This window comes from Urocitellus parryii, chromosome 13 (genome assembly GCF_045843805.1).
Source record: "Urocitellus parryii isolate mUroPar1 chromosome 13, mUroPar1.hap1, whole genome shotgun sequence".
Lineage (NCBI taxonomy): Eukaryota > Metazoa > Chordata > Mammalia > Rodentia > Sciuridae > Urocitellus > Urocitellus parryii.
Window position 1 is genome coordinate 27,568,067 of NC_135543.1, and position 20,463 is coordinate 27,588,529.

Here is a 20,463-nt window from a genome sequence, read left to right on the forward strand (position 1 = left end):
AATCACAGAAATTTGGAGTTGGAGGAGAGTACCTGCAGTGGTCATTTGGTCTAACTCCACCCAAAGCAAATGTCCCCTGCAGGCCTTCAGCCCTGCCATGCCAAGTAGGGGACTGAGAGTCTCATAGGACACTTGTGCTCAGGCTCAGCCATTGCTATGATGCATCCCTCTCCACGGATTCAGGGGGCCTGCTCACCACTCCCACCCCTGTGTCCCATGTTCTGGGGGGACGTCTAGTTGACTTATTCCACACGTGTTTCCTCTTACTGCACACAGCCATGACCTCAGCCAAATCTTCTTTTCAAGCCAAATACAACCAGCTTCACAGTCATTCTGGTGGGACAATGTGCTCCAGACCCTCCTTCACCCAGCTTGGCCTTATCTCAGGATGCCCTTTTCTTTTTTCTTCCCAAAGACTATCTTAAAATATGCTGCTCATGTTTCTTTGTGCTCTCCCCTCCCTTTTCATCGAACCTATTCTCAGAAATGGCTCCTGCCACCTAAGATGCAAATGATTGATCATGCTTACTCTGTTACCCTCCCAGGGCTGTTTACGTTTTAACAGGTTCAAAGCCTTAAATCAAAGGGATGGCTGGAAATGCTTTGGTAGCAGGTAATGGGAACACAGGGGACAGGAAAAGGGGCACAGTTATTTTCCTGGAACCCTTAAAATCACGCCTGATACATTTCCTAAACAAAAGACCAACCCGACCAGATAATTTCCTCAAGATGAAGATTAGTGTTGTGGACGTAAGCAGGCTCAGCCTCATCTTTATCTCAGGTGAGACTCTTCACCTGGTCATGCAAATCCCCATAAAATAAATTTCTCAAAGGCAGCGACTGGTTCGGTTACTGTCAAGCCTGGGACTTAGTAACATATTAATATTTCTTTAGACAGTGTTTCCTCGGTCAGTGAGTGAATGAGATCAGGCAGAAGATAGTTTCTCAGGTCACAAACACTGGCAGATGATTCTGGGCCATCAGCACAGGGGCCCATTTGGGATGGAAGAAGGGGAATGGGCCTAAGTTTAGGGCTACAAGTTACCAGAAGGTAACTCTGATTTGGGGAGCAAAAGGAGACAGATAAAAACAAAAGACTAATATGAACATACATGGGGTTTCATTTTAGCTCAAATCCCAAAGATTTTTCTAAAACAAAGACTATATATATCTATATATCTATTTCCCAAATTATACTTATCAGTTGAATCTAAGGAAGAAAGTTTAGTGTTGGGAAATGAATCAGTGACTGAAATTTCAAGTGGAAGAAATATGTCAAAGCAGGGCAAAATTATGCATGGTAAAAACTGGAAGAAGATAAGTAACTTGGACTAGGGTTCGAGGAAGCCTAACATATGGATATTGGAGTTCCTGAAAGAGAAGACAGGGGAGATGGGGGGAAAGAAAAAGAATGAGATTGGCTTCAGATTTCTCATTTTAACACTTGAGAGAAAATGAAAGAACATGTATAGACATCTGAGGGGCAGGGCTGCATGCACCCTAGGGGCTCAGTGCCCAGTCAAAATGCCATTCTCCTATCAGGGGAAAGAAACTCTGTGGACACAGAGTCCAGGAATATGCTACCTTATTTTCTCTTGTATTATTTGAAGAATATACTCAAGGAAGGGTTCTAAACAAGGAACGAACAAACCAGAATAGAGGTTGTCAGGCAGGGGAAGATGGAAAACAGAAGAAAGAATGATAAAAGGTAACATCCCAGGACTCACAATAAACCCCAGTGGAAAATAATAGAACTACCAGGAATGTGTGGTATAGGATTCTTTGCAAAAAGAAAAGGCATCTTGCAAGAGGAAAACTAAAAAGGATAAATGATCTCAGCGAAATGTAGGGTGGGAGATGACGGGAGAAGTCCAGTGTCCCAAGGTCTGGGGCACTGGGGGTGGATCCTGAAGCAATTATAAATTCCTCAGGGTGGGAAAGGGGCATTGGAGACCCAGGGAGTCCAGCTAGGGTAAGCCCTCCGGTATTTTGCTCTCACATGATAATATAGAAACAGGTTTTTGAACATGAGTGTTGGGAAAGGGGCAGTAATCACCAGTTTGGGAAAACCTGAATGACCAGAACTTCTTATTTAGACACTTTCAGTCCCCTGCTTGTCCCTGTTTTGATTTGAAAACTCCAGCAGTGTGGCCAGAGGTGCCCATCAGCCACTGGCTCTGCGCCTGGGGTGCCTTCATCTCTAGCACGTGTCCCCTACTCCATGTCTGCCCAGGAGCCGCTCAGCAAGTTTAATTCTATAGCAGCTATGTTTTATTAAACCGTTCAAGAAGATCACCTTTGAGTCACCTTTCCAAAAGACTTAATATTTTTGTTGTACAACAACAACATGCAAAACATGCTTCTTCCTTTAACTCTGCAGTCTCATCCCTGACTTCCTTGAACGTGGCCATTAGGAGGACAATTGTGAGGATTTGGACAGAGAGAGATCAGCCGCAGGGACGGGGAATGACAGGTGTGTCTGATTCCATACAGGTGCAAGAAAAGGCAAAGAAGGAAGCACTGAGCTGCTTGACCCAGAGTTGAGAACAGAAGGTCCGGGCAGAGCATCTCTGCCCGGAGCTGGCTAGTCACCGCTGGGAGACTTCTCTTCTTCACTGCTTTTCATTGTCAGGTAGTAGATGCGGTTGGCCTCTGGGTAGGTGACCTTGCTGAGTGGGAGCTTGTAGATGGCTGGGTTGTTGGTCGTCAGAAGCAGGAAGATGAGGGTGGAGATACAGAAGGCCCAGGTGCCTGGTGGCACAGCCACCTGGAAATAAAGCATCGGGGTCTGAAGAATGATTCTAGGCTCCTGTGTTGGGCCAGAGACACTGGGGGAGGAGGATGTGGTAGGGGTTGAGGGTGGGGATCCTTATCTAGGGAAGGCACTGCTGTTCCTGGATTCAATGTCTGAGGAGTGGGTCAAGGAATTTGAGGTGGTCCCTTTGGGCAAAATCAGAATCACTTAATACTCGAGCTAAAAATTGGTCTTGACATAGATTCCTACATCATCTCTATAGTGCCATCCGTCCTTCTCTGTTGTTTTCTCTTTCAACACACACACACACACACACACACACACACACACACACTCTTCCTAGAGGTACATGCACAAATTCTTCTCTGGATAAACCCTAGCGAAGCCTTGATTGAAGCACTAAGTACCAGATGCCATAATCCACTCAGGACCTTGCACAAGAACCCAAGCATCCGGAAGCTCTGATAGGGCAGGAACACTTTAGGATGGTGCTTGAGAGAGTCCAAACTTACCACCGCCATCATGTTAGAAAGGGCTGCTCCCATGTATGCAGAAAACAGAGCTGTGGAGTTACAAGGACCAACAGTCAGCTTCCCAGAGCCTGTGCATCCCCCTCCAGCCACTGCCCTGGCAGAGCCCAGACCAAGAGCAGGGCTCCTGTGTTCTTCCCTGCAGCCTCAGTGTCTGCACTGTGCCCTGACATGGGGCATGTCTGTTTGACATCTTTGCAGTTATCTCCCACCTGACGGTGCATTCTCTGAGAGAAGATATTAAAGTCTTACATTCTTTTATTCCCTCCCCATGTCCATGATGGCCTTGCATGGAGCCGGGGTACAATAAACATCTTGTTCCTATGGATCTGGGGGATGAGCTTGTTCAGGCACATAACAAGGGAGCTAGGAATAGGAATAGAGAAGTGACTTTGTTGTCAGTTTCTCGAATACCCACCACAGACAAGTGCCAGCAGGTGGGTCTGCCAGGTGAGGGCGTAGAACATGCCCCCGATGGCGATGCAGGAGAGGACGCAGTTGTAGCTCCAGAGGCCCATATAGATTGTCTCGAAGGGCGTGGCCACCGTCAGGGCTGTGGAATGAGATGTGGTATTTCTGAGTGATTCTGGACCACAGAGGATAGTGCCAGGTCTCAGGTTCCTTTCTGGTTTTTCACCCTATACCTACAACCTTGTCTATCAAAGGAATCTCTGCAGATGGCTTCGGGTCTCAGGAAACTGACAATGGCAAGAAAGCAGTGGTTTCCAAACAGTTTTTCAAAGGCAGGGTTTTCACACAGAGGTGTGACTACTGCTGGACAGATGGGCAGCGGAAGTGGGAGTCAAGCCTACCCACTCCTTTAGCCAGAGAAGCTTCATTTTTAGCAAGAGAGATTTGATTTTTAAAAATTCCATGTCCAATGGCTGAAAATTATGAGTCTACAACTATAGGCACATGTAGAGGTGAGTCATATCCACAGGGGTAGGATGCAAACAACAGGTGAGTCTGGGTAAAGACTCAGTGGGCACTTCTGGTATCATTTATTTTTGTGATTTTTTTTGATGAGTGTGAGAGTATTTCCAATTAAAAATGTTTCAAGTGGCTGCTTCCAAATGTCTTTGAATATGGAATAGTATTGGAATAAGTAAAAAACAGGCTTCTACTCCCAATGTTCCCTTCCTCATTTCTGGCTCTTGTGGTACAGAACATATCTGGCTATGTATTTACAAAGGTGGAGGAAGGTGAAATCGCACTTGTGAAATGCTGATTCAATTTTGGGAAAACTTTTCCTTTTAGCTTACACAAAACTCCAAAGTGCTGGCCGTGTGTCCAGCTTGGACTTTCCTGTGTCCCTCCCCCACAGGCCACTGCAGTCTCCCTACATTGCAATCTGTACCCTTTAGAGACTCAGGAAAAGGAAAACTAAGTTCCTACCCCTGACCGTGTTTGAAACTCCAGTGAAGAGAGTACATCTAGAATATTTGCTGTGTGTGGGGAGAACGGACCCTACAACGATTATTCTGAGGATCCAAGCAGGGGCCGTGCTTTACCTGCTAACATCCCCACGATGGACCCGATGGCTGCGTGTAAGCAGATGAGCGGGGAGGAGATGAACAGAGCCACCAGGATCACGCCGCCGGTCCAGGGGTTGTCACAGCCATACACCTGGCCAACCCCAGCGGGGATGGCTTGTAACAGCTGCAAAATCAACAGAACCCGAGTCACTGGAGCATCAGTTGATAATGCAAAGACGGGGCCTGTGGGCCACTGCTGAGCCATTCCTGGAGGGGGCAATGAGGTGGAACGGGAGGATGACCGTGCCCTCCAGTGTGAGAACAGGGGAGGGCAAAAACTGGAACAAATAGCTCCCCACTCCACCACCTACCAGGCATCTGGCAACCTCATGCACCCAGGTGGGCAGGACCCAACATGGGGGCCAGGCACAGATGCTTCTGAGGAACACACAGCTTCTGCTTGGAGGGGACCAGAATGCATGGCCTTCTCAGACTGCCTTTTGGGGTTTCAGGGCAGTAGGGGATTTCCTTTCAACCTCCTGGAATCCTAGAAATATCTACAAATAGCTGAGATATCCTAGGTTATTTTGATGAGTGAGTTTCCCTAAGCTAGAGCCTCTGAACTTGACCGTTAGTCAGGTCTTTACCACCCCCACATGGCTGATACATCCTTTTAGGTGCTCTCTATTCTACCCCTGGAAAGGAGGAGAAGGTGTTTTCCCTGCTCTTCCACTTAGCAGAGTGATAAAGTACTGTTCTGGAACAGCTGAAGAACGGCACGCAGCCCCAACACCCCTGAGCCTTGAGAGTGATCTGGTGGTGGAGGGCTTGGGGATGACTGATTTGAGACAGAGGTTGAATAGTCCTTCTCTGTTCAGGCTGAATTGTCCATATCTCTGCAATCCTTTGAGGTCAAAAGGGGAAAAGACAGAGAGGGGTAGAGGAGGGTGAGCACTGGCCTAGGGATACAGGACTCCAGCTTCCAGAGGGAACTCATTGTGTGACCATACGCGTGTCACTTCCTCATTCCAGGCTCTGGTGTCTTCCTCTGCAACAGGAAGAGGCTGGCCTAGCAGAGGTCCTTCCATCTTTAAAATTCTGTAGCTCATTTCTCTGAGTCATAGGATTCTTAGAGGATAGGATGTTTTATGACTGAGTATACAAAATGTGCATAAAAATATGTATTGATTAGCTTATAAACCTATGCTAGGAATGGCAGGTAGGCCCTACCCACTGTTACATATTGGTTCCAGAAAATGCTTTGTACCAGACCAGGGAACTCAGCTTACATGTGGAACAGGCTAGAAGTCTACTCAACAAAGATCCCAATGACCTTCCAATGTCTAGGGGATGCGGAGTGCTGGGGGGAATCCAGCTTCTACCTGTCCATCCGGGAACACAGTGGTAAGCTCAAGCAATCAAGAATGAGAGGAATGAGGGAACAAGGGGCCTTGGAATAGAGCCATATGCAGATGAATGAATGAAGCTCCTGTGCCAGGGTCCATATTTTAGCCTGGTGAACTGTGCAGTCTTCCCCTAACCCTGCTCTCCAGGCCCGGTTGACACCCTGGGGTGAAGCGCAGTCAGGTGTGTGGTGGAAATTTACCGAGCACCTGGTCTTCTTCATACTCCTTATAATTCTCACGAACAACAACAAGCTGGTTAAACAAAACGAAGTCTTTCCCCTGCAATGCTTTAGAGAAACAGGGAAGTGGCATGGATTCTTCAAAATTCAGATCTGGCGGATGTGGGAGAGAAGGATGCTGTTTGTTAGAGTGGTGGGCTGCCGAGGAGTTGGAGGGCGAGCTTGGGCCTCAGGATATCCCGATTTGGTCCACCTGCTTTCTCATTGTTTATTTTGAGGAGGAGTAAGAGGGTCTTCTTCTCTGTGACCCACATCACACAGGTCCCCTCAGCACTGACTGGGTTGTCTGGCCTCCCAGCGTGGAGTGGGCCTTTCTCTCTGGTCAAGCCACATGTTCCTATGGTGGGTGCTTAAATAGTGACTCTTGGATGTGGGCCAGGGACAATGGGTCCTTATTCCCAAAGGCCAGAGGATGGGTGACAGTATACTCTCAGCAACTGTACATTTGTGATGGTGGGCTATCAAGCAGAGTTTCTCAACTTGGGTCCTATAGACATTTTGGACTAGAATTCTTTGCTGAGCGTGGTGGGAAGCAGTCTTGTGATTGATGGGATGTTGAGCAGGGTACACAGCTCCCACCTGCTGCATTCCAGAAGCACTTCTCTGGTCTTGACAAAAAAAGGTTTCTTCAGACCTTGCCTAATGTCCCCAAGGAGCAAAAATCACCTTTGCTTGAGAATCATTAGTATAGAGAGTATGTGAAAATTTAACCATTGTCTTCTACTGGTAACACCTGTAACATCCTAATTTTAAACATTTGTTTTAGTCTCTTATTCTTTTATCTATCTTATCTAATATTTTTTTTTTCACACAATCACACCATCCTGCACTGTCAACGTAGCCCTTATTTGTTCACTTGTGTTATCTCTTCCCCTCTATAGAATGTAAGTTTCAGGAGGAAAGGGCTGTTGCTTTCTTCCTTGTGTATGCCCAATATCTGGAAAATTGCCTGGCACATCTCAGATGCTCAATATGTTCTGTTGAATGGGTATCCGGATGTGGCAGCCATGCTTTCTGTACTATCAAGGACAGTGTCTGGTGAAGCTGAAGCTGAGCACCTGGGGAAGGTACAGGCTGGGAAGCAAGAGGATCTGCCATGGAATTGAGGGGCTTCAACTCATTGCCATTGGGAAACTCACCAAGGGCATTTCAATCTCTGTCCAGGTGATATTGGGTACCGACGACACAGGCTCTACTAGCGTCATGGGGAAGAAGAGGTTGTAGTGGCCTGTGGCTGCCAGGTACAGAGTCACAGCGATGTTGAAGGGCAACGTGAAAACTGGCAGGTCCCACTTGCTGAAGATGGTGCTCAGGGCACTGGAGATAACTGGGCTGAAGGTGGAAGAGACAGAGGGCCGATCACTGTGAGTACCCTTACTTTGACACTGTCCCTTTTGCTCTGGCCACTGTGCCCTCTGCCCTCCCCTCTCCTGTTATAGTCATTCCTGACTCCCTCAAGATTCTAGTGGTCCATTGCTTTGGGATTGGAAATGAGATGTTCAACTTAAATTTACAGCTATGAGAAACAAAAATTGAAAATATTGAAACATTTTAAATAGAATACATTATAAATAATTTAAGCATTTCCTTGTTTCTTAAATGGAGAAAATGAAACCAATACATTCTCAAAAAAAATGCAATTCTTGCTTTTCAACAATCAGCTATTGTCCTGGGCTGTGATAGCATTTTAGGAGTCTGACCTAGGAGGAGGCTAGTATGGTGTGTGGGTCCTGTGGAAGCCCGGACTCAGCAAGAACACTAAGAGCTACTCTGAGAACTGCCAGGTGAAGTGAGCCTTCAGTTGTTTGTACCTTCTGTCTTCTTGGCCTCTTCCTTGGAAAGAGCATGGATTTTGGAGACAGATGGAGCTGGATACAAATCCTCATTACTATGCTTACAGGTCAAATGAGCAACTTTAGGTAATGAACCTCTCTTCACTTTCATTTCTTCTGGAAGGGACCAGCCACCCTAGATACCTAACATGCAATCACATGATCTGCCTGCACAGTCCACCCTCAATTCATGACCATGAATCTCAAGGGGGTCTACCTTACCCTACCGCACCTCCCCTGCACACAAACTCTTCAACACACTAAGGAATATTTCACATTTTCAGCTTTCCCTCAAATCTTTAATATCTGCTTCCCTTTTACTTTCAGCCAACCACCGGGTTTTACTCCTTTAAAAAAAATACAAATGACAAAATGAGAAATGCTTCATTTTTCCGACCAAAAAAACCAAACCAAACCAAAACCAAACCTCACACCCACATACTCTGCCTCTTTCCTTTGATGGAAGCGTCTTCTCCTTCATCACTCCAGTCCCAACTGCTCTCATCTCTCTGTGGCTCATTATAGCAGACTCGGGACTGTGCTCCCTCATCCATTCTTGCTCTGCTTTGCAAGCAGAGGCATATGTTTAAATATAAATTATATCCGTCAATCCTGTGTCCTGTGTTTTACTACAGTTGTAATAAAAATCATAAGACTTCTTGGCTCTCCAGGGAGCAGGGGGCCAGCCCTCATCATCTCCTCTCGCTCTCACCTCCTGCGCCTCCTCCAGCACTCTGGGGGCCTTGGCCCACTGGTCCCCTCTCTACTTCTTGAACACATCACACTTCCCCAGTTTGGGTTTTCTACCTGTGACAACCCTTTCTCTAGATCTTTGAATGTCCCAGCTACAAAGTGGCCTTCCCTGACCACCCATGGCCAGAATCACTCTTGGTTCCATTGACTCTATTTTGGTTTCCAAACTACATACTGCGTTTTTTGAAATGACCTCCTTTTATTAATTAGCTTATGAGTTCATTTCTCTCTTTGTGAACAGAGCTCTTTACCTTTCCTTACTATCCTCGGCTTCTAGAATATCCCTGCACTCAACCAATAGTCAAATCAACACAAATATTTGTTTACTGAATAAATCCGGGACATGGCATTACCAATACCCACCCTACTTAGATACATTTGAAAGACCACATGAATGGATTATGAAGTAGAGTTAATGAAGCACAATGCTCTGCCCAGGGTAGAGTATCAATGTAGTTTTTCTTTTAAATTGGGAAGTGGGGGACACTGAAGTCTAACTGCCACCTAGTGCCACCTGGCTGAGGGGCTTAATCTATATAGTTATAAAGCACACTTATGCAAATGAGGACAAGTTCTGCTCCTCACAGGGGGTGAGCATTAAAGAAATCCCCTCAGAAATGACTGCCTTATCTTTTTGTCTCAACAGATTCAGAAAGAAATCCGAAGAAGAAAAATAAATTGCCCAGAATGGTTAATGTAGTAATTTATTTGCAAGCACTACTAAAAAGTAATGAAACAGTACTTAAGCTAAATGAAACTAACTGGTTTTAGGAACTCCAGACTTTAAAACCAAAGAAAGAATTTATTTCTTAGAGATGTTAAAAATAAGTCACCATGTCTGATTTATCACTGAGAACAGGAATAAATCACCATGTGTGAGCGGAGTTGAGGCCAGGGTAGAATGCACACAGGAAGTCAGGGGTGGAGGTCAAGGGTTCACCGTGACAGCAGGCACACTACTGAGACCCTCTGGGCCCTCTGCCGACCTGCTGTAAATTCAGATGAACTAAGAGTCATGTGTGTGAGTGACAGGCACATACCTTGCACTCAATGAATTTTTTTTTTTAAAACCCCTTCCACCTTGAGGAAGACACAAGTGATACTTCTAGTTCAAATATTCCAGATTACAGAGGGCCATTTTGTCCCAAGAAAGCCTTCTGTTTCTATCACAAGTGAATTTTCAGCTTTTGGGTCTAGGGTAGGCTACATAATAGATGATTGCCACGCAGCCTGGGGTCTGATATGCCCACTCTGGACTCAGAAAGAAAGCATCACAGACATTCATAGAGCATGACCTGGGGCAGGCTACTTGACCTCTTCGTGCCTAGGTCTTCCCTTCTGTCAACTGGGACACACACACCCCCATCTTGCTTAGCGCTGTGCCTGGCCTTTAGGAGCTACTCAAAGTTAGCCTTTATTATGAAGCCTGTCACTCAAGGAAGCTTATCAACACATTTCTATGCTGTCCCCTTGTGTTGCTCCTGAGCTCCTGAGCTTTCATGGTGTCTTGCTACACAAATCAGCCTGTTCATGAAGACACTGAGTGTCAGTGTCCACTGACAGTGGACGGCCTGTCCTTGTCCAGTGAAAGGCACAGACATCTTGGGGCTCCACGGATCTGTATGCAGAAAGAAGGAGGCGCCTCACCAGGCCATGGCTGTGAAGGTCACAGGGAATAGAAGCCACCAGTAGTAGTCCAACTTCTCAGAGAACACGGCCACCAGCAGTCCCACCAGCGTCCCATTGTAGCCATGCAGTCCTGCGGCAATGGCTGATCTAGGGGTGAAACAGTAAGTTGGAGTTGAAATTTGGTGTAGCCTATTGGGCTCTTCCCCCCAGAATTCTAAGGTAATTTAGACGATAACTTTACTAATGATACATTAAAAGGTCAGCTCGATCAATGAATACTGGGCAGTTGGGCAGTTCCAGCACTTTTCCTTTGATCTTTTGGGGGCATCTCATTCTGCCAGGTACAGAAGGAAATCTATTAGACGTTTGAGGTGTGACGCAGGGAAAGTGTGTGTGTGTGTGTGTGTGTGTGTGTGTGTGTGTTGCAAGGGAAAATGGCCAGAGAGAGGGCGGAGGAATGAAGGGAGGCAGATGGAGACATGGTCTCTCGGACTGAGCTTTGGGCTCTTTCTCTGTATGTCTACAGGGAGTGCAGGTGCTGAATCATCTTACCCACAAGCACCCCCACCCAGGTATGTGTTGGAGGATGCGGGCAGAGTTGTGTAGAACCAAACTTGGGTCCATTGTCTCTATTTCAGAGAAGTTTGCTGTACTAAACCTCTCTCCCTGATCCTGAGTGACATTGCCCTTCATCTTTGCAATAGCTCTGCTGGAAGAGGAGAGCAGGAAAGGGGGTAGGGGGAAGGGTCTGGACAAATCCTACACAAGATCCCTGCCAGAGAATGAGCCTTATGCCTATGATCTGTCCTCTGGCACTTGGCTATAAGTTCCCTGAGGGCAAGGGCCTGTCTGTGTTCACTGGTATACCTACCTCAGCAGTGTGCGGTATACAGTAGTTACCCAACCAGCATTTGTTGAATGAATATGTGTGAGTACTAATCCTAATCACGTTTTGGCTGCTCTTGGGTGGCCGAGGCTTCTGGAAGCTCCCAGCTCCCTGAGATGAAGGGAGGGAATTCTGAGAGGAGGGCTTGTGCCCAGCGGGGGGCCATGACTTAGGACTGAAGTCAGGAGGAGCTTCCCCCTCCATAGTAACCAGGAGATCTTGAACTAGACATGGGAGAGTGCGTGAGGCTTGGGGTCCTGCCAGGAGAGCTGTGGACACAAGTGCCTTGTACTGGACACAGGACCAGCTGGATCTTTAGCTACTCCCGAGGCCAGGCAGTTTCTGGGCAGCTGGAGACATACCAGGGCCTGGGAGGGCACGAGGGCACCAGCAGAGACATCTGGGGCCCCCTCAGGAGCAGAACCCTTGTTTGGGGGGAATCTTTTTCTATAGTGTATTTCTGTTTTCTCCATATTTTCCAGTTGTGTATCTTGTTAGAATGGAGTCCTCTTTGTGTCAATACCAGCTGCTTTAGGGAAATTGTTGAAAGTTGGCTGGCCCCTTTTGTGTACGGGGGGATTCTGCAGTCCCAGGGGCTTGGTGTGGCCAGGGTAGCAGGAGTCAAGGTGAGAGAGTCCAGGGGAGACAAAATTAGAGGGACATCTCAAGCCTGCTTCGACAGCTGCTTCCTGTGGACCATCTCTTTCCAGAACGCCCTCTCTCTTTAGCCAAAAGTGCTGGCTTCTGGGTTTAATTATCAAAAGGAAACCCGTTGCCTTACATCCCCACCCTGACCATTGGGGATATAAAATTAGGTTCTATCCCAATGCCCAAAAGCTCCTCACCAGGTCCAAACTCCATCAGGCCACACTGAAGTCAGTGTGTTGACCTGAGTTCTTATTCACAAAGTGTAGTCTCGGACCAGTGCGGAAGGAGGAGGGAGACATTGGGGTGTTGAGGAGTAGTGGGGTGAGGTTATGGCTAGGACACACAGCTAGCTGTGTCAGTGGCTCTTTGGGGACAGGGATGGAGTCCTTGGAAGGAGATAGGCAGGTGTGTTGTGAAGGGGACCTGGGGCTTTGGACCTATGGGGTAAAACATGGTGATTACCTGTCAGCAAGGAAGCTTGAGTTTTTCTTAGGTGCTGTGGTGTAATATGGAATATTGGGAATGGCCTTGCTGTCCTGAATACTCCATGGAGAGAAGACTCAGGAAAAAAAAAATCAAAGAACAATCTAATAAAATCTAATGCCTCCCTGGAGGAGGAGAGATTTGAAGGAATGGCAGGATTGGATAGGAAGAGGTATACTAGGTGTCAATCACGGAAATCATGAGAGTGCTTAACTGAGGATAAGAGTGACTCGGAGGCCTGGGTAGCAAGGGGACCTCAAAGAAGGTTCTGGAAGCCAAGCTGAGGGCTTGGATTTTTATCTGAATTCTTAATTGGGTTGTCTGGGAGGATTCGGTGGGCCTGGTGTAAAACTGAAGTCTCTGATGCAACTCTGAATGGCTTGACGAGTTTACCAGTATATATAGTCATGAGAAAAAGCAGAGCATGCGACTGTCAAACCAAGAAGTGACGGGTTTAAGAGCCACAGATATGACAGATGAGGATGATAGGAAAAGAGGGAGGTGCTGGTCACAGTGAAGAAGGCAGAGGACTGGGTAGTGTTCAGCCCAGGAAAGTTCTAGCAAACACTGGGGAAGCAGTGGGCAGGAGCTGATCCCATCTGGGGGCCAGTTCTGTGCCAGCTGCCCATGAGCTGATAGGGAAGTGGGCATGAGGAACAGGGGCCCCTAGTTGAAGCTGACACAAAATTCTGGTGGGAGCCCACTGTCTCCTTACCTACAAGCCCTGCCCTCCAAAGAAGGCAGTCTCTCTTCCACTTGAACTCACATGGCTGCCCAGCTTGCCAGAGTGGGCCTTCTGGCCACCTTAGAGGTGCATGAGCAGCTCCTCATGGGGACAAGCTGACCCAAGCATTTGCCTCGGTGGTGTGTGGGAGGCCAGGTGGGCCTGGAGGGCGTGATGTTGGCTGCTCAGACTATTGCCACTGCTCTGTGTTTACCATGAGACCTCTGGCCATTTTGTCATTGCAGGTGCAATGACAGGGACAGCATGATTTCAAGCATGACATGTCATATGTCCAAGCCCACGTCCTGCCACCCCTGCCTGTGGCACTTTAGATGAGCACCTTTGTCTTGCAGGTCCCCCTTACCCTGCAAAATATAAAACCTGATGCCCTCACCATCTGCCCTGGTAAACAGTGCTAAGAGCCTTGGGTGACAAGGCAGAGTGGTGCTTTATAATTTTTCTTTTCATCTTTATTTTATTTTTATGTGGTGCTGAGGATCAAACCCAGTGCCTCACACATTCGAGGCAAGCACTCTTCCACTGAGCTACAACCCCAGCCCTTTTTAATTTTTTGAGAGAAAAAATTTGTTCTTCTTAGTCATACATGACAGTAGATTCCTTTCTGATATAATAATATAAGCATGGAATATATCTTATTCTAATTAGGACCCCATTTTTATGGATGGACACAATGGTGAGATTCACTGTGATGCAAAGAAAGACCTTTTATATTATGATCAAATTCTTCCCTCACCACATTCCAACAGAATTCAAGCAAATATTTCACAAAATAATATTTACCTTTATCACACATGGATTGCTCTAGTCAGATTAATTTTATTCTATTGGTCTTAATTTTAAAAATTGCTGTCAGTAATTAATTAACGATTCCATAAACTCCAAATTGAAAAACATTAAGATATGGGATAATCCTGTATTCATGTCCTAAAGTTCTCTGATGCCAGAAGCTTCTGGGTGGATTTTGTTAAAAATTCTCCTCCTGGATCCATTGAATCAGAATAGCTATGGGAGGGAGGGAGGGAGGGAGGGAGGAGGGGCTGAAACTGTTTTTTTGGTAATCATCCCAGGAGATTCTGATCAGGAAGGTTTGGGAACTGTTGGAGTAAAACGTAACAGAAGTCTGAAGAAACAGTCTAGTTCTACAAATGCTGGTTGCTGTTATAACCTGGCTCTGCACCCACCTGCCCTGGCTCACAGTAGCTGGCTCCCCCACGTCTGTCTCTATTCTTCCTGCTGCCCCTGTCTGTCCTGTTCCTCAGAGGCTCCCTCCCACACCACCCTTCCCTTTTTCTCAACTTCTCTCCATACCCAACATGTCTACCTCAACAGTGCCTCCCAGTCTTGCCAGCAGGCAGAGATGTCTATCTTCTCTGAAATCTCTGGTGTGCACTATCCTGTAGTATTCGGAGGCATCTGTTGCCTGTCAATCTTGTCTACTGATCACTAGATCATAGGCCCCACGAGGGAAGAACAGCTTACATGTCCTCTACACCTTTCTCAGAGGGAGAGTTTCCAGAAAGTTCCACAGTCACATTGAACCGGGTGCCATCCCTGCCTGTGAACTTCATTCTGTAGGAACCTCCAGTGACCTGTATGAAGTTAGCTCTCAGGGGACTCGCCTGGCTGTGCCCCACACATCTTTCCAAGAGACCTCTAGAGAGGGACTCACCTGTCCTGGTTTAAGGCGAGGGCAGTTAAGGTGGAGACCACTGTCCCCAGAGCCCCAGCAATGGTCCACCAGGGATTCTGGATCAGAAGCCCAATGAAGATGATGAGCCCACTGAGAGGGTTGTTGACGAACATCACCTGAGCGGCTCCCCTCAGGATCCAGTCTACGAACTGGAAGGCCAGGGGCTTATCTGCAAGAGACAGACAGAGCCATCCGCAGGGTCTAGCCTGCACTGCCCCACTGGACCACTGGTTGGCATGGCAACCAAGGCATACAGGGATGCTTCAGCCAGGATGTTTCTCCTAATTCAGCCTGGCCTAGGGTGGGGCAGTGAAGGGGAAGGGTGCGGGGGGTCACCCAGCCCAAGACTGGACGGTTCCTTTTGCCATAAAGACTGAGGCACTGTCCTGGGACTAATTTAACAGAGTTCCAGCCATTGGCTCGGTTGGCAAGAAAACCCCAGGAGCACTCCAAGGAAAATTTATTGGTCCAAGGGAAGGGGTGGGAGGGAGGGAAACTCTTTTTGTGTAGTGCTGCATGACTCAGTTGAGGACTGGTATCTGAGTAGCAAAGAAAGTAGCCTGAAGAAAGGAAAGTGGGAAAAGAAATTGTTCTAGCCCAGCTGTGAAAATCATTATTGATTCAGGGCCCAGAGGAAGCCGGGTATAGAAGAGGGGAGACACAGTGTGCCTCCTTCCCCGATTTGGTTTCTAGGACAACCCATGCTGGTGGGGGGCAAGTGGGGACGGGGAGGGTGTGGTGTTTGGTGTAGCATTTAATTCAGGAAGAAGTAAAAGGAAAAAACCCTGGAACCTTGGGAAAAATGATGCCTGTTTTTTTTTGGCTCTTGGTAAGCAACGTAAAAAATAGCTGTGGAGCAAGTGAAGGAATGGCTATTCAAATGGTTTGTCTGGGAAAGGGTTTACATGTTGCCAATGTCATTGTCCTTTATTTGGATAACTTACAAAGGACTAAAGTCCGTGGAGGACATTTCCTTCTGACCCTGGGAATGCAGCTCAGTGTGGTATGTGATGAGTATCTGGAGCGACTTGGGGCTGGAGCGCCCCTCAACTGAGGGAGCCCTGGGATGGGGTGCGAGGGAGTAGCTTCCTCCTCTAAACGGGAGCAAGGGCTGTCTCTGGCCCGGCCCATGGCTCCTTCGCTGGCGTCTGCTTACCTTTCAGCCAGTTCCTGTACTCCTCCATCTCCCCTGTGAGGTAGCTCACTGCTTGGAAGAGGCTGAAGCCTCCCCGGTCTGCAGAGCCCCTGTGGGACACCTTGCTCCCTTTCCTTTTGTTCCTTTCACTGGGTTTTTCAATTTTCACAATGTGGCTGTCTTCGTCAGATAATCGGAGATCCTTCCAAGAAAAGCCACAAGGAGACATCAGAATATACTCTTCTGAGAGTAGGGACATTTCAGTTTTTTTTTTTTTTTTTTTGATAAAGGTAAAAGATCATGACACAAAGGGTGGGACACATGTTCATTGTCTAAAGCTGTCCCGAGCACTCCATGCAAGCCCCCCTTTCCGGGGACTGCCACATATCCCTCATGAGAGGGTGTCTTAACATTTTGTACCAGGGATCCATTTTAGCAGTTTAGTGAAGCCTATGAACTTCTTTGCAGAAAAATGTTTGGAAATGTATAAAATAAAATAAGAAAACCAATTACATTGAAATGCAATTACCACAGTATTTTAAAAAAAATTGTGGTCTGTATGTGTGCATCAGATCTATTGCCTCTTACAATTGAAAATTTGTGATGAGTGGCTATATGGGACCTCTTCATCCCAATCTTTGTATACAATCAGGGAAAAAAAAAAAGATGGACAGTTCAAGTTGATGAAGATGTGGAGAAACCGAAACATGGGACACTCTTGGTGAGGATGTATGGTGGTCCACCTGCTTTGACAGGATTGGCAGTTCCTTAAAATGTTAAACATAGAGTTACCTGATCCAGAAATTTCACTCTTAGCTTTATACCCAAGGTAAATGAGAACATACGCCCACACCAAAACTTGTGCATGGATGTTCATAGCAACATTATTTATAACAATCAAAAAGTGGCAACAATCTAAATCTCCATCAACTGATGAGTGGATAGACAAACTGTAGTGTGTCCACACAGGGAAATATGGTTTGGTCATAAAAGGGAGTGAAGTCTTAATTTTTACTGTGACATAGATGAACCTGAAAACATGCTAAATGAAAGAAGCCAGTCACAAAATGCCACATATTGTATGGATTTATGTGAAATATCCAGAATAGGCAAAATCATAGGGACCAAAATTAGATTGGTGGTTGCTAGAGGTGGGGGTGGGGAGGGTGGAAAGGGGGGTGACTGCTAATGGTCACGGGCTTTCTTTTTGAGACAAGGTAAATATACTGGAAGTAGATTGTAGTGATGTTTGCACAACTCTATAAATATCCTTAAAAGCCCTTGATTATAAGCTTTTAAAGGATAAATTTTATGGCATATGAATTTTATCTCATTAGAAAGACTCAGTGTTGTGTCCCTCTCCACTGTCACAAGTTATCCAGTCCACCTCCTGCTCCTGTGTCCAGAGAGTGCCAGGGCCCACATTCTGGAAAAAGCCTTTATTCTGGAGACTTTCTCAGGGAGAAAATCTAAGGGGAAAGATTTTGGAGACAGATGGAAGCCTGGAGTGTGAGTGTGAGCATTGTCTGCTTGCACTTTACGGTCATGTTCCACAGACAGCCACGCTTTTATGTCTAGGGCCAGGTAGGACTGATCATGGAGTCCATTGGGAGGCCCGGAAAGCAGCACCTTTCACTTCCCTCCCTGCAACTCCTCACCTGGAGAGCACCCTGGATTGGACATGGCTCACCTTTTCTTCAGGCATTTCCAGCAGGGGCAGGGCCGGGTGTGTATCCTGGGGGCTAGATGGCCAGGTAGGGCTGCTCGGCTCTGACTCGTAGAGTTTGTGTCTGCTGGGAAGAGGCTCTGGCAGGAGAGGGCTGGTGTGGTTGTCAGACATCTCCTTGAGGGGCAGCTGCTCATCGGTCATGCAGCTGGTGAGAGGGAAAGGGAAGACAGTGACTGAGGATGGGTCCAGAGGACTGGCCTGAGGCCGGACTGACAGCTCAGGAGGCATGAGGTCTGGGGGGACAGAGGGGGAACAGTGACACATGTGGGGTCTGCTGTTTCAGTAGCTTGTGCTGTCGGGGGGCTGGGGCCGTTTCTCTAGCCATGTGAGCTTTTCCTTTCAAAAATCTCCCCATACTTCTAGTCCTGAAGAAACTCCATTTTTTTCTATAAAGACTTCCCTAACCACCTTGCTAGAAGTCTCTCTCTCTCTCTCTCTCTCTCTCTCTCTCTCTCCCCCACCCCCATTTTTCTTTTTTGCAGTACTGGGTGCTCCATCTCAGCCCTTTTGATTTTATTTTATTATTTTTTATTGGTTGCTCAAAACATTACATAACTCTTGGCATATCGTATTTCATACATTTGATTCAAGTGGATTATGAACTCCCATTTTTACCCCATATACAGATTGCAGAATCACAGTGGTTACACATCCACGTTTATACATACTGCCATACTAGTGTCTGTTGTATTCTGCTGCCTTTCCTATCCCCTTCCTATCCCCCCTCCCCTCCCCTCCCCTCCCATCTTCTCTCTCTACCCCATCTACTGTAATTCATTTCTCTCTCTCTTGCTTTTTTTAGCCCTTTTTATTTTTAGGGGTTCTCACTATGTTGCCAAGGCTGGTCTCAAACCTCTGATCCTCTTGCTTCAGCTTCCTGAGTTGCTGGGATTACAATTCTGTGCCACAATACCTAGCAGAAGTCTCTCTCTCTTCTCTCTTCTCTCTCTCTCTCTCTCTCTCTCTCTCTCTCTCTCTCTCTCTGTCTTTGCTGATCACTGAAATATTTTTTCTTCACCTTTCATGTTGCCCTTTATACTATCTTATTGTGGTAGTTAGTTGTACATATATTTTCCCCTTGATGTAGGCACGTAGATCTTTTACCAATTGAGGAGCTAAAAGAAACTCATTTTCCAAATTGCTATGGAGATGGCATTGCTTACAGTCAACCTGCAATGGCCCCTTTCTCCATTCTCCTTTGAGCCCTTTCTAACTCCTTCCCCCTGTCCCTCCCCAGAAGGAGCACAAAGCTCTGGCATGTTCTACTGGAAGCTGTGTGCATCCAGGCTGGAGGTCCTTTCTCCTCTGTGTCTGGCTCCTTTTCCCTTCACTCTGAGGACCAGGGCTCGTGGAAGTTCCTTTACTTAAGGCCCCCAGTTTCCTGCTTCACCCAGTTTCCTACCAGCCACCATGGTGGTGCTATACGTCCCTCCTTCCCATTCTATTATTTTAGCCGTTCTTGTTTGGTCTCCTCCAGCTCAGTCACATCTTTATTTGCTTTGTTGTGTTTTTGAGAAGTGGTTTTGAACCTGCTGCTCACAGCTCCTGTCTATAAGGTTCTCCCCATTGCTCCAGCTGCCTGTCCTGAAGTGCTCAAAGTCTCCCTTAGGACATTGATTTCAGATTCCAAACACTGCTGCTACCATTCCTTATAATGGTACCATTTCCCCAGGCCATTTACTCTCCTCCTCCAATGGAGGGGGAACTCTTGCTCTCCACTCTTGTTTTCAGATTGCCACTGACCTTGACTGTGCAGAAGCTGTCATCCCAGAGGTGAACACCAGCTGGTCACCTGCTTCCCAACTGCTTGTTGTGGCTACTGAATTTCTGGTCACTTTCCAGAAGGCTCTAGGTGCACCTACCAGGCATCTTCATCCCCCTGCCAATCATTCTAAGCAACTGCAGTGTCCTGGAAGATAACCCACTGTCCCCATCTCTGGCTTCTCAGGTCCTTGTTTTCCTCAACTCCACTGACTCCACCTTCTCTTTCTAGTCACCGGTTTCCACAGTCACAGCGTGGGCCTGATGTCACACATGCTCTGAAGTCTTAAAAGTCAAATCTGTCCTTTGGTCATTACCTCCTGTCCTTCTGATTCCCCTGCTCAAGTGTCCCCTCTGACCCAGCCCCCTGACCTCCTGGAGATCTCCAACCCCTTGGCTCCACCCATCACCTATCTTCCCTTCCCTCCTTGACCAATTTAGATTTTGTTTTACTCCTTTCAGCCAGCTTCCTCCTCTCTCCCTCCCTCATGCCTATGTGGTGAGATCCCAACCAGGATGGACCCAGGGATCCCACTCTTCCATGTTTTCATCGAGCCATTGAACCTGGCTAAACATCAATTTGATGCCCTGGGTGCTGCTTTCTCTTGGTATTTGTGATTTCCATTTCTGAACAAACACCCAGTGCCTCCTTCTCTCTCTCTTCAGCCCACCTCATCCCAGTGTGTTACTATTGCCTTTGCTGAGGTCCCTAAGACCGCCATGTTGGCAAATCCAAATACGCTTCAGTTCTCATCTTGCTAGACCTC

General features: G+C 47.1%; 1 protein-coding gene across 1 annotated transcript in view; it reads right to left on the reverse strand.

Moving 5' to 3' along the window:
* The window catches only part of Slc14a2 (solute carrier family 14 member 2), a 44,938-nt gene extending 26,862 nt beyond the window's left edge, over window positions 1-18,076 (reverse strand). Inside the window, exons 1-9 of the mRNA XM_026398610.2 lie at window positions 17,897-18,076; window positions 16,228-16,408; window positions 15,051-15,240; window positions 10,638-10,766; window positions 7,545-7,737; window positions 4,797-4,944; window positions 3,704-3,838; window positions 3,268-3,317; window positions 2,593-2,767 (exon numbers count right to left, since the gene is read on the reverse strand). Coding sequence (XP_026254395.2) covers window positions 2,593-2,767; window positions 3,268-3,317; window positions 3,704-3,838; window positions 4,797-4,944; window positions 7,545-7,737; window positions 10,638-10,766; window positions 15,051-15,240; window positions 16,228-16,408; window positions 17,897-18,076 — 1,381 coding nt within the window. The remainder of the gene's footprint in view (window positions 1-2,592; window positions 2,768-3,267; window positions 3,318-3,703; window positions 3,839-4,796; window positions 4,945-7,544; window positions 7,738-10,637; window positions 10,767-15,050; window positions 15,241-16,227; window positions 16,409-17,896) is intronic.
* Between the last annotated feature and the right edge of the window lie 2,387 nt (window positions 18,077-20,463).